The sequence below is a fragment of the Penicillium taxi genome (genome assembly GCF_028828555.1).
Source record: "Penicillium taxi strain IBT 34144 chromosome Unknown utg000005l_segment0_segment0, whole genome shotgun sequence".
Lineage (NCBI taxonomy): Eukaryota > Fungi > Ascomycota > Eurotiomycetes > Eurotiales > Aspergillaceae > Penicillium > Penicillium taxi.
The window spans coordinates 1,962,184-1,975,118 of NW_026643207.1; the positions used below are offsets into that span (position 1 = coordinate 1,962,184).

Sequence of the window (12,935 nt, forward strand, 5' to 3'; positions counted from 1 at the left end):
CGAGGTACTTTTACTCGTAAGTAAACAGGACCCGCATCGCCCGATCGGGATTAGAGCCAACACCTTTAATTCCCTTTAGTTTCCATATGTTGTCCTTTCCATCCTCGTCTGACTTGCCAAATCATGAGACCATCGTTTTCAATATCTCATATGACCCGCTCGTCAACTCTGATCATTTGAACTGCATAGCGATCTCCATAACCCGATAAAACATCGAGCTCTCGCCACCTACACATATTCGATCGCAGAACCACTACTATACCTACGAACCATGGCTAAACCCTCCAAATCTTCCAAATCTTCTCGCCGGAAAAAGACACCGGCCTCGTCGGGGTCTTCTACTCCAAGCTCCGCATCCTTAGGTCCCATCCCACCCTTCACGAAAGTCCCGGACATTTTGAAACCCTTCGTCGAGCCGTTGTTATCAGGAGAGATATATCTGGTTCATATCGATACAACAGGGGCAGACCTCAAATGGCAAGCCTTTCTCGTACCATCGCTGGTCAACGCTGTAATTGCCGCCGTCATTCTACTACGAGTGTACATGGGAATCAGCACGTACCCCGCGCTGATCGCGATCGTTATTGGACTTGAAAGCAGCCTTAGTGTCAACTTATCGACAACGTCATGGTTTGATATCGCTCAACTCATCATTCGGAGGACGGGTGGACTCTTCATCGACTACTTCCTCGTGACCGTGTTCCTAGCCTGGCCGATCAACTTCATCCTGGGCCCTGTCCGCTGGCGTCGCGCAATAGGATTCCGGGACCGCGAAGTTATTGTTCGCCGCAGTGCTTCCAGCTGGAGTAGTCAGCTTGTACGCAACACGTGGATGCGCGATGACGAGGCGATGCGCGACAAGATTGTGGCTGCCGTTACCCCTGAGCGTATTGGAAAGACTGGATATCTGCTTGTGGACGATGACTGGAATCTAGACTATGATGCGATGACCCATGCACAGAAGTTGGTTGACCGAACCCGCAAGGGTGATGGTGTGCAGCTGGATGAGTTCCGCACCGCTGTATTGGTACATACCGACTCAGATGGCTGGTTGATCTGGCGAGTCGGAGACGATAACACACCGGCTGCTCTCCAAAGATCTGCGCAGCGGGATCAGATCCTTGCTTTCAAGGATAAGTTGACTGATATGGGGAAGGAGAGTCTTTTTTTCCGTTGGGTTGAGTTGGTTCAATGGGAAAGCTCACAACCTGGTGGATTTACCCCGGAGAGGCAAAGATCTGCCATGCTTCAGGTCAAAAAGATGTTTGAGGAAGAGAAGGTCGATTTCAGTAGCTTCTGGGATGACCTTGGTGGTATGGAAGGCATGGGCTTAGAGGAGCTTGATTGAGCTCTTACGTGTTTTCTTCGGTGTTATTTTAGCTAGCATATCTAGGCGGTTGCATATCATGGAATCATGGATCATTTGATTTTAGTACCTTGTCGGTATCTGAGCATATCTATGCCTTATGATTATCATACAAGTAGCCCCACTCGCTCTTCAGCGTAGAATCCAACAAATTAATCGAGGTGTTCATGCTTAGCCTCCTTAGCCTTTCCCTTGACTTCACCGGCGGCCTCCTTAGCCTTACCAGCGACTTCATGTGCCTTTCCCTTTACTTCACCAGCGGCCTCATTGGCCTTTCCCTTGACCTCGCCCTTGTTGGAGCCGATAGTTTCCTTAATCTTGCCTGCAGCTTTTTCTGTAGTCAAGCCACGTTAGCATCCCTTCCAATTGACATGAATTGGGTTAAATGGGGATAGGTAGAACTTACCTCCAACGTCAATGCCCTTAATTGCAGCCTTAGCGGCTAGCTCATCGGCCTTCTTCAAAGTGTCCTTTCCCACATCGATAGGACCCTTCTGGTAGTTCGGGGTAGATGAGATAGACCGAGCTGCAATAAAGCGGGGGTGGTTGCCACACGGGACTTTGCAATGGCAGTAAATCGGACAGTAGACATTGTGGTTTTAATTGAGGATGTAAAATAATTGAGAAAGATGGAATAGGGTTGTGTGAAGGGTGTAAGTAGTTGAATGCGGAGGTTCTTATACTTTCAGATTGAACGACGTCATAGCCGTTGACGTCGACACATGATCATGCTACTGTATACAGGTTTTAGTTTGACATTTCCAAGGTTCTTTTTGACATACATTCTTCTTCGTTACAACTTACTAATATCCATTAGACTCATTGCGGGTACGAGTACGAGTACGTCGTTAACCTTAGACCTCAGGAGCTTGGACTTAAGAGCTTGTACCCACTTTCATAACGAACCACTTCAATGCTCATCTCAGGTTTTAAGTTTAAAGTCGAAGTTTCAACATTCCTGGAAGGCTTTAGGACCAATTTTCGGCACAAATTGGAGAAAATTATAATTGGAATAGGTAGCAAAAACACCTGGGCAGATAATACCAAGGTACTAATTAGTCCTATACAACGTTTCGCGATAAAGGAAATCTTTCAGGGCAAATCCGCGTATATGATGAGCTTCCATGATCTGGTCAAGCTGAATATCGCGCTACCGAGTTTTTGTGACTGGTTATGGCTGGACACATATGCCCAGCATCTTGTATCGTTGTGAAAAAGCAATCTGTTAGTCCCCCTCCTAATGGTGCACAGGCTGTTCTGAAATACAGATATCCATGACGTACTCAAATCCGAGGGAGGACCTCTGGAATACAGATGTCTACCTTATGATCGAACTGTTTTTCATATCTCGCGGGAGATGATATGGATGGGATACAGCAAGAAACATTTTTCTGGGTAAAGTTTGGGTATCTCCAGTCCATCACTCTCTAGCCATCAGTTCTGGTGTATGTTGACCACCAGTGTCCAACTCCGTGAGCCCAGGTGTGGAAGTTTTGATAGCCGAATATGATACAGAACCAGCCATTTCGTGCTCCTGCGTCTTCGTTTTATTCTTGTCAAAAAACATCAGATTGGCCCGTGATCTCTCGTAGAATGCCCATGCACACGCTGCGAGTGCAATGATACCCAATGGCACTCCGACTCCAGCCCCAATAGCCACGTCGTGACAGGAAGACAAATCTGAGCAGGTTGAATATGAGAACGTTGAATTTGAGCTTGATGAAAGGTTGGATGAAGTCGATACTGCATCTAAAGAGGTGACATTTGCAAGTGCCGCATACCCTGCCAGAATAGTCCCGTCGTCAATCTCAAAACTATCACCGTATGGACATACAATTTTTGATCCGTTGATTATCGGTGTGCCACAGCAGTATAGAGATACGCCGTCGATGAAGGATAAATTGATGATAGATGTACCTTCGTTTGTGGACACATCCTCTGTCATATCGAGTTAGAAACATGTGGGGTTGAGAGCAGAGATTGAAACTAACGGCACTCGGTCGGACAGCCTGATCCCCAGTTTCGGCTTGTACATGCACCTCGGGACAAAACAAATGGCTGAGTAGCATCTAGACATAGTCCATTTGATAGACAGATGTTGGATGGTCCGCAACACGAGGTAGTCTCATCAGAACTGCATGGCACGCTCCCGGATGATATAGAACCGTCGGGGTAGTAGCACGAGCGTGTCATAGATGCGAATCCAAAGCCTGGAGAGCCTTTTTTTCAAACAGTACTTAGGTAGAACGAGGAATAAATCCCAGGGTGTTTTAAGAACATGTCAAAGGGAGAAGAAAATTGGAATCTTGGAGACGAGGGGAAAACGCGCTATTATCAGTGATTGGTGCTCTGATGATCTATCAACAAGACTAACCCAAACGCCAAGATCAGCACTAATTTGGTTGTATCTAACAGGAACAGAAATGCGGCTGGAGGTCAGCTTTGAGCTACCTAGGTAACATTGGAAGACTGAGGGAATCACTTTTTATATACTATTTTCCCAGGTACCTTCTTAGGTATATATAACTTTTTCAACCGCCCATTGTGATTTCCGTAGCTAGATATTCAAAAAAAAAAATCCAAAAATACTCATATTTGCTTGAATTGATCATACTATGGTGTGTCCCAGTGGGTTTGTTAAAACAGTACTTTCTAGCCCCATTTTTCTGCCATTTTTAAATACCGCCTATAGTATTTAAAATGATTTTTACACACCTAATACAGAGCTGTAATATCTAAAAACTATAAAATTCTAGTCTAGATAAAGCGGTAAAAGGAGTAAGTACCACTCTAACAAACCCGCTGGGACAACAATGAAGAGGGGGGAAAAAAATATGACAAGAGTGGGATTTGAACCCACGCCCCTTTCGAGACACGGAAGTGTGGATCAGGTGATCGCCTGAACCGTGCGCCTTAGACCAACTCGGCCATCTTGCCAATTGATGTGATTTTTTGGAGAATTTTGACATTATATACGAACGCTAAACATATGATCATATTAGCCTATTAGGTAGTCAGCTCAACAGGGGTACATTTCAATTTTTAACGAGATATTTTGAATGCTAAGATTATCAAAATCTTCTTCAGACAGTTACAAGGTCAACTGTGCACATGATTACTTCTCAGATTGCCAAAATTGAAGATCCAAACATCCAAAACTTCCAAATTAATTATATCTTTCAATAAGGTTCCAATGTTAGCTTCACGGTTAGGATACCTCTAGAATGCACCTGGGCATGGAACTCGGATTTTTACAGGTTTTGAACAAGGTAGACGAGCCTAGCAGAGCGTCAAGAGCGAGGCCAATTCATTCCCATTGTAATGCACCTTTTATCTGTATTGGAATCAATGCTCATGATCCTCGGTAGGTCGAATAGTTCCAGGGACCCAGCAAAACAGGCACATGGTAGTGCCGCCAGTCCTCCTCTCCTTCACGGCCACGGCCTTTCACAGTGAATTTAACCTCCACCTCAGGCCAGAAGCTCTCAACACCCTGGGACTCGTACCAGGGTCCAACCTCAAAGCGAACAGACCAACTGGTCTTGCTCTCTGCTGAAGGTAGTGCAGACAGGATCTCAGGAACACTATCAGATGATGTTGCGGATGTCCACTTTGCAACACGACCGTCGGCATTTGTGACTGCGTGGAATGTGACGGGGCTAGAGGGCGATGCGGGTGCAGATAACAACGTCAATATGACGGGGAGGTTGGCGGCTGGAGTTCCAGTGAGAGTATTGAGGCAGTGACAGGTTATAGGATCACGGGCGGCCATGGTTGGTTGTTGGCTTGGAGTTGGAGTTGTTGGAGTTATAGAGGCAGGGGTTTGGAGTTGCTGTTGGTAGAGAGCGAGACGGTTTATGGTGCGACTCTGAGATTGAGGAGAGTCCATTCAGATGAACAATGGAAGATAGCAAAGAGTTATGGTTGATATGTATGGATTGAGAAAATTGAGGGAATCAGATGGGGAATTTGACTATATATCTATCGTAGTATCGGAGGGCACCGATAGATGCGGAGGTTGCCATGAGCTCACCCAGGTGCCGATTTAACTCGAGATTAAGCTATTGAGTGAGATTGATTTTGATACATTGTAATCTTACCAATTCTATAAAACGAAAGAGGAACCTGGAAGTATCAGCAATTTATTACTTGTGAATCATTGACCGTATTCAAGCGATCAACCTGGCAGATTAGCGTATTAAATTCAAGAATTCAGACAGTAAAGGCATCTTCAAATTTCAAATTTCAAATCTCAAATCAATGACCATTTCCTATCACTCAAATTACCTAACTAAGTCGTTGTGTAGACCATCTTCCGGAACGTTCGATCGCTTTGCGGGGCAACATTATTGGATTTGAACACGCCTCCTTCCCCTCTACGCATCTTTCAACTTTCTCCCCACAACTAGCTATGTCTTCCGCTGTCGTACATGGCGATGACCTTGACATGGAGCCGACACTCCAATCGGTCTTGAGCCAAAAAACCCTCCGCTGGATCTTCGTCGGAGGCAAAGGTGGAGTGGGTAAAACAACCACCTCCTGCTCACTCGCCATTCAGCTCGCCAAAGTCCGCAAATCCGTCCTTCTCATCTCCACCGACCCTGCCCACAATCTGAGTGATGCTTTCGGCCAGAAGTTCGGCAAGGAGGCCCGTCTTATCGATGGCTACACAAACCTCAGCGCTATGGAGATCGACCCCAACGGAAGTATCCAAGATCTGCTGGCTAGCGGAGATGGACAGGATGACCCGATGGCTGGGTTGGGAATGGGAAACATGATGCAAGATCTTGCATTTAGCGTGAGTGGGATTTATATCTCAAATCTGTGCTTCCAGGTCGCTAACCAGATGCATCACACAGATCCCCGGTGTTGACGAAGCCATGTCCTTTGCCGAAGTCCTAAAGCAAGTCAAGTCACTCTCATACGAAGTCATCGTATTCGACACCGCGCCGACCGGCCACACCCTCCGCTTCTTACAGTTCCCCACCGTACTGGAGAAGGCACTGGCCAAGCTCTCGCAGCTATCGTCGCAATTCGGCCCAATGCTGAACTCTATCCTTGGTGCGCGTGGCGGTCTGCCCGGTGGACAAAACATGGATGAGCTTTTGCAGAAGATGGAATCGCTGCGCGAGACTATCAGCGAGGTGAACACACAGTTCAAGAATGCGGACATGACCACGTTCGTGTGTGTGTGCATTGCAGAGTTCCTGTCGCTGTACGAGACCGAACGTATGATCCAGGAATTGACGAGCTACGGTATCGACACTCACTCCATCGTTGTGAATCAGCTGCTGTTCCCCAAGGAGGGAAGTGGCTGTGAGCAGTGCAATGCACGACGGAAGATGCAGAAGAAGTACCTCGAGCAGATTGAGGAGCTGTATGAGGACTTCAACGTCGTTCGTATGCCATTGTTGGTGGAGGAGGTGCGCGGAAAGGAGAAGTTGGAAAAGTTTAGTGAGATGCTCGTACAGCCTTATATCCCTCCGCAGTGAGGGTATAGGTTGAAATAAAATATGTACGCAAGGTATCAGGATGAATAATGAAACTAGAGAATACCTAGGTAATACATGCATGTTGATTCTTATTTGACTCGAGGCTTTGCAGTTGTTTGTATAATCTATTGATGTTCTGGTATCACTGGGCTAAGCAAATGCGGTATGTACTCGTGGAGATGTCCTCCAATCAACCACAAAACTGGACATCTAATCACTCGAAATTATGTAAAAGTCGGTACTAAGCCTACCTCCAGAGATGGATGCCTCAATCATAGAGCCGTGTGCAGATTAAAGGTTCGAACAGTCTCGACTGAGCTCATCTATCTCCAGAAAAGAAGACCTCTCTGACAGCCTCTGTAGCCCCAATTTCCCATCCGAAGATGAAGTCCAGAGGAAAAATCTACAGGCACGCAAACTATCAGAGGGGAGTCCTGCTTATTCATTTATGCGTCGGATCTCCTGAAATGGTAGAAGGTTGGAGGTGATGTTGACCTGCCGAACTTGACTGACGTCCTGAGATGCACCACAGTGGATTTCGAGAGTTTCTGGAGAAATATCAAAATCTCGCCGTGACATGGGCTGGAAAAGGAACTGGTGACACTTCATGAGCAGGATCTTCTCACAATATCTTCTGGAGAAGGATCTTAGCGATAGTGCTAACATTGTCGTACCATCCTAGACTTGAAATTTGCGCAGTCTAGTAATTTCACTAAATTTGTGAGTTATATTGATATCTTGTTAAAAACTTGTTGAATTATTTACAAAATATCTCATCCATTAGGCATTGAGTCCGAAATTGTGTCATTTCGATATCAGTCGCAGTCTCTGTGAGGCCGCAGATTGGCTCAATCTCGAGACTGAGGAATCCAACTGCCAGTATTGGAAGTTCTGTGAGCTCAAAGCTTTTGGTAAAGGTGATTAGTTCCTTTTGGCCTTTTGGAGATGAACATTCTTGACTTCTTGCTCAATCTTCTTTCTCACCTGCCCTAGAAGGGACTGAACGAGGTTTTCTACCATTGTGGCGGTAATTGAAGAATAAATCAAGTTAAAACATCTGGATCATGTTAATGTCTGTTTTGTGTTATAGCACAATACACGAAATTGACGTATACTTTGAATGAGCTCAACAGCATGAGTACAATAGAGTGAAAGAGCAAATCAATACTAACCTTGGAAACCTAGGAAGTCTGGGATGGCTGATGTGATATAGAATAGTATATGTTAGCAAGTTCTGGAGACAATCTTCTGTATAAGGGCGCCTGAAGTGAACTAAGTGTAAAGTGAAAGAGGTAAATGTGCGTTAGAGTGAAATGAGGGTAAAGTGAACATTTGAACCAAACCTTGGAATGTCTGCCACGTATCAGTCGAGCCAAAAGGCAAAATAAACAGAAAAGGTGTGAATGCATTAAGCTCAGGCCTAGCAAGTCTCGAGAAGTCGTAGTGCCACGATATCAAGACAAGACAAAAAGGAGGGCCCAAGCCTCACTTTGAAACTGGCCTCGAGTGTCATTGAACGTTGGCCAAACTTGCAGGAAAAACTAAGTAGACCAGATCAAACAGTCCGAAAGACTGGACTTTGAGGTCAAGCAAAGTGAGGCGGACAAGCAACCACATCCGTTTTGGTCCTTATGCGTTTGCTACCGGCACTTTCAAATTGAATCATTGTTCCTGGAGGCTGGCCCAGGTATGGGACCTAGGATCATGCACTCTTAGTTTGCTCTGCTGTTTTGTTTTTCTTTTTGCATGCCCCCATCGTGAGCCTTCCATATCTCTTGATTCGGGAAGTCCTGAGGTCTGGCTGAGGCCCGGTGGATGGATCTGTTGCTCTCTAGACTAGGTGTCTTATGGAAAGGCTCATTGGCTGTTTACCACAACAGCGGCTGTTGGCATTTGTAAATTTTAACAAGCGCTGCAGCCGAGACTATGACCTATGGCCCTTCTATAGGTCAAGGACTGTCCTGTTTCCAAGGTTGATTGAGAGGAAAGAAAGAAAAGGAAAGATCGACGCCTGTAGTACTTATACCTGAAAATGATCAGAAAATAACAAAAAAAAAAGAATAGGAAGACACCGAATGACCTACTCCTTTCAACTCCGCCTGTGACACTCCATGAAAGCAGCCTGGCAGCCTGCCATAATCCAATACCATGTCACAAGAGCTACAATACTGGCTGCCTGGCTGGGGTCTATCCAGGCATATCGTCCTCGGACACATCCACTACTTCCTCGGACCGTCTGCCTCCGTCAGGCCCTATAGTTACCAGGTACATCGGGCCACCAGTAGTTCACCACACCCTGAGATAACCCCGTTCTAATGGAGATTCCTTCCAAGGGCCGAGAAGGTTATATGATTGTTGGCGTGCCTCTTACACGGGTCTGTCATCTCTACTTTGTAGTTGGCCAGAGATCAGATGAGGCTAATGGTATTTTTGAATCCAGGAGCAGATTGAAGATCTCGCCGCCATGTCACGGGAATATGAGGAACATGAAGCTGTACGCATGAGCCAGAATGGCAGCCTTGATGGGTCACGGTTACTGTCTGAGCCTTATATCAACCAGCTCATCTTAGTGGATCGTTCTCGTTCTCGTAGACGACCGGAGTCTGATTCACGCGAACGCTGAGAGGCTTGGCTATTGTTTTCACCTGGGTATCTCTTTCGCCCAGGATACCTAGGTATCAATGCTTCCAAGGTAATAAGACTTGGACTGCTCCAGTGTTTTAGGTAGTGATACATAGGTGTTTGTCATCTTCCAAACCCTGCAGGTTAGAACTAGTGGACCTTGGAGGTCGTTATGGGGTTTATTTGGGTTGGAAGGACCGAATATTCTCAGCAATAATTTTCACTCATCTATAGACCATCGTAACCCGTAGACAGCGTAGATCCATCAGACTTCATTCAAAAGTAAAGTCTGCTACATGCACCCCATCGCAATTTCTCCGGCAGCCAGGACGCTCAGAAATCACAAAGCTCCCTTCTCTAACGGCTTCTTTTTATATACCATTCCTCTTCCCTTCTCTGCAAAAACCTCCAGGGCCAGAAGCCTTTGGTGCATTAACACAAAAAAGACTAAGCAAGAAAATAAGAGAAGAGAAAAAATAGAGAAGAACCAAGTGTAATCTATCTGGGGGAGGGTGGACAGAGAAGGGAGAATATAGGGAGAAATGGAAGAGAGACTGGAAACTAAAGAGGTAAAAAAGAAACATCAAAAATGGTGGACCACCTAAGAACGCCAGCCGGATGCCACACTGCTCGGAGTCCTCATCTTCATCCCTCAAAGAAAACCGTGTTGTGACATACACGGGGAATATCAGTTGTGATGGGCAGGCAGAACACATGGTTTGAAAAAAATAACAATAAGAAAGAATCGGTTTTTTTGGCATCACATGCATGGATTCATCATTTGGCAACGGCCGAACTCAAGACTTGTGTCCGGAAGAATGCACCCTTAGTCTTCTCAATCACCTGCTGGTAAACAGACTGGGGCGGGTGGTTCATGATCACGGTGCCCTCCTTGTAGTCAATCTTGGCATCAACACGGGTGTCGCGGATGAGGTTGACGATCCACTTCTCACCATCGTCCTGGCTCAGACCGAGACGAGTAGAAAGATCCCTAAAGAAGTATGAGTTAGATTAGAAATCCAGGGAAATCAAGAGTCTAGTATAAACTCACTTGATGTCGATCCGCTGGTGGATCTTGCAGTAGCTCTCAGAGATGAGGTGACGGGCAGCCTCAACGAAAGCATCGGCGGCAGAAACAAGGAAGAAGTCACTGCGGAGCACCTCCTCGGCCTCACCTAGCTTCTTCTGAGCCTCCTCGAAGTCAAAGTCGACGTAGAGGGCCTTGACAAAGTCGGTGATGGGGTCGGTGTATTCGTAGCCCTCCTGGCGCACAACACGGATAAGATCCTTCAGTTGCTTCTGGTAGGCACCGGTGTGCTTGTGGGGACGGCTGCGGTTGGTGATGACGGCAGCAGCGAGGTAACGCAGAACCCACGGGCAGCTGGTTTGGATAGTGTTGATGTAGGCAGGGGAGAAGAAGAGGTCGGTCAGGACATCGCGGGCGGGGTCGTAGTTGAAGAAGGGGAACAGAGACCAGTGAATGAGCCAAGATCGGTTGGTAAGCTGGGCCAGCGGGTTGTTGAACAGGCGAGTTTCGATCGAATCCTTGGCCTTCTGCACCTCCTCCATAGCAGCCTCCCAGTTGGTGGTGAGGATCTCAGAAGCCAACTTACCCCAGGTGGCAGCGGCAACCTTATCGTTGTCGGTCGAAAGCACACGGAACTGGTAAAGCAGCTCAGCAGCGTTACCGTAACTGCCACAGCTGTACTGGAGTCGGCCGTAGTCGAAGAGGGTGTTGACCATCTCGGTGGTGACACCGTGTTGCTCCTCAAGGAAACGCAAGTTGGCAGCCTTGTCACTGCGCAAGTTGCCTACTACTTCCTCATCCTGCAAAAGTTCGGTGATCTTCTCGCTCTGGTCCTGGAAGTGCTCCAGTTGGGCCAGAACCTCCTCGCGCTTCTTGACAAACTCATCGGGAATGGTCTCGGAGTTGTTGATTTCCTTCCACAGATTGGCAACGTAGTCGGTCATGTTGGTGTGCTTCAGGAGCTCGTACTTGGCCCGGGTGATCTCTGTGTCGTCCTCATCGTTACCAGCGCAGTATTCGAGGAGCGGGAAAACAAGGTGGCGGTCCAGGTAGGGGATCAGTCGCGGCAAAAGGTCGTACTGGTTCTCAGTGTCAGTAGGCTGAGCGCCCGAAGGAGTGGCGTTGGCTGCCATGGTGGATGCAGATGTGGGTTGGGTTCTTCAAAGACACAATCGTCGCTTTGAATTTGTGTGCGGGAGGGTGAGTGCGCTAAACTTTTTTGGGTGAGCGTGGTGGGGCGGTGGCAGAATACTTGAGAGAGAAACCTGCATTGGCTCTTTCGCTATTGTTGACCTCCGAATCAGGGTTTCTGTCAAATTTAGCTTCCTTCCACCTTGATCTGCTCCCCCATCTTGACGCTCAATGGCGTCTATCAGACACTCGTCCTCGGTCGCCTCGGCCGTGTGTAAACAGACTGCGAACTCTCGTCCTCTAGCACAATCCGTGGCTTCCGTGCAGACATGTAGACCGGTCTCATTATTTTCCCCGACACGATATGCATCTTGTAAGTTCTACATTCCACTCACCACTACTTAAGCTCGGGACTCTTTGGTGTCAATTTTCGACAAAATTCGAGGAAATTTGCAGTAAAAGTACATGCTTAAATACCCAAGCCCAAGAAGCATCTTACGATGCCAACTGATATCAAGATTTATAACTGACGACGGGTATTTTCTCTTCTACAGTCTCCATTCTCCAATTGAAATCTCCATCCACCATGAATCAAGCTCGTATGTTCCTGACGCATGTCCGTCGTCAAGCACAGGCGTTCCGAGAGCCACCCATCACACGCTCGACCTCTACTCTTCCGAAGGGCGCAAAGTCCCAACCAGCTCTGCAACTCACAAACCTCCCCTACTTTGTTCGCCGCACCGGCTCCAACCAGCTACCCGTCTACGTTGTCACAAAAGCCGGCGGTACTAAGCAACTCACTAAGATCCAAAAGACCGAGGGTGATCTGGATGCGCTACGCAATGACCTCGCACTGACTCTGGGTGTGGACGTACGGAGCTCTGACGTGAGCGTCAACCGCTTGACTGGCCACATCATTGTCAAAGTATGTTTAGACTCTTTTCTGTGGCTGTCGACTATATTGAATATCAACCTAACATCTATACAACAGGGCTGGCGCAAACCTGAAATCGTTGATTTCTTGAAAGAGCGAAACTTCTAAACTTCCTCTCATAATCTTTCATTCACATCGCAAATATCATCCGCTGTGTATGAATGATTCCAAAAAAAAGCATTGTTGGAATAATCCCGCCTAAGCGAGGGATTAAAACTTGAAGAGAGAAGGAGAACCACAGCATGTGTGAAGGAGGAAGCCAACACCGATATGTCATGATATGGTGCTGGTGGGCTGAAACGTCCTGGGTAGCAAAGTCCCTTTTCTCGTTCCAATTCCCATATTCTGCGTCTTATTCCTTGT

The 12,935-nt window shown here is 47.0% G+C and overlaps 9 protein-coding genes across 9 annotated transcripts; 4 read left to right on the forward strand and 5 right to left on the reverse strand.

The window, feature by feature from the left end:
* Positions 1-271: 271 nt before the first annotated feature.
* Positions 272-1,348, forward strand: N7495_008061 (uncharacterized protein; the record flags this gene model as incomplete). Its single annotated transcript, XM_057210712.1, has 1 exon — positions 272-1,348. The coding sequence occupies one exon, from the start codon at positions 272-274 to the stop codon at positions 1,346-1,348; it is 1,077 nt and encodes a 358-aa protein (XP_057060255.1).
* A 170-nt stretch (positions 1,349-1,518) lies between these two features.
* N7495_008062 (uncharacterized protein) lies at positions 1,519-2,189 on the reverse strand (the record flags this gene model as incomplete). Its single annotated transcript, XM_057210713.1, has 3 exons — positions 1,519-1,700; positions 1,773-1,925; positions 2,171-2,189. The coding sequence occupies 3 exons, from the start codon at positions 2,187-2,189 to the stop codon at positions 1,519-1,521; spliced, it is 354 nt and encodes a 117-aa protein (XP_057060256.1).
* Positions 2,190-2,786: 597 nt separating this feature from the next.
* N7495_008063 (uncharacterized protein) lies at positions 2,787-3,311 on the reverse strand (the record flags this gene model as incomplete). Its single annotated transcript, XM_057210714.1, has 1 exon — positions 2,787-3,311. The coding sequence occupies one exon, from the start codon at positions 3,309-3,311 to the stop codon at positions 2,787-2,789; it is 525 nt and encodes a 174-aa protein (XP_057060257.1).
* A 41-nt stretch (positions 3,312-3,352) lies between these two features.
* N7495_008064 (uncharacterized protein) lies at positions 3,353-3,559 on the reverse strand (the record flags this gene model as incomplete). The annotated part of the gene is made up of 1 exon (XM_057210715.1): positions 3,353-3,559. The coding sequence occupies one exon, from the start codon at positions 3,557-3,559 to the stop codon at positions 3,353-3,355; it is 207 nt and encodes a 68-aa protein (XP_057060258.1).
* Positions 3,560-4,718: 1,159 nt separating this feature from the next.
* N7495_008065 (hydroxyisourate hydrolase) lies at positions 4,719-5,255 on the reverse strand (the record flags this gene model as incomplete). Its single annotated transcript, XM_057210716.1, has 1 exon — positions 4,719-5,255. The coding sequence occupies one exon, from the start codon at positions 5,253-5,255 to the stop codon at positions 4,719-4,721; it is 537 nt and encodes a 178-aa protein (XP_057060259.1).
* A 522-nt stretch (positions 5,256-5,777) lies between these two features.
* N7495_008066 (ArsA family ATPase) lies at positions 5,778-6,858 on the forward strand (the record flags this gene model as incomplete). Its single annotated transcript, XM_057210717.1, has 2 exons — positions 5,778-6,164; positions 6,226-6,858. The coding sequence occupies 2 exons, from the start codon at positions 5,778-5,780 to the stop codon at positions 6,856-6,858; spliced, it is 1,020 nt and encodes a 339-aa protein (XP_057060260.1).
* A 2,148-nt stretch (positions 6,859-9,006) lies between these two features.
* N7495_008067 (uncharacterized protein) lies at positions 9,007-9,481 on the forward strand (the record flags this gene model as incomplete). The annotated part of the gene is made up of 3 exons (XM_057210718.1): positions 9,007-9,123; positions 9,180-9,233; positions 9,299-9,481. The coding sequence occupies 3 exons, from the start codon at positions 9,007-9,009 to the stop codon at positions 9,479-9,481; spliced, it is 354 nt and encodes a 117-aa protein (XP_057060261.1).
* Positions 9,482-10,257: 776 nt separating this feature from the next.
* N7495_008068 (eukaryotic translation initiation factor 3 subunit E) lies at positions 10,258-11,640 on the reverse strand (the record flags this gene model as incomplete). The annotated part of the gene is made up of 2 exons (XM_057210719.1): positions 10,258-10,471; positions 10,532-11,640. The coding sequence occupies 2 exons, from the start codon at positions 11,638-11,640 to the stop codon at positions 10,258-10,260; spliced, it is 1,323 nt and encodes a 440-aa protein (XP_057060262.1).
* Positions 11,641-11,869: 229 nt separating this feature from the next.
* N7495_008069 (mitochondrial 54S ribosomal protein mL49) lies at positions 11,870-12,680 on the forward strand (the record flags this gene model as incomplete). Its single annotated transcript, XM_057210720.1, has 3 exons — positions 11,870-12,011; positions 12,193-12,563; positions 12,630-12,680. 3 exons carry the CDS (start codon positions 11,870-11,872, stop codon positions 12,678-12,680), a joined length of 564 nt encoding a protein of 187 aa, XP_057060263.1.
* Between the last annotated feature and the right edge of the window lie 255 nt (positions 12,681-12,935).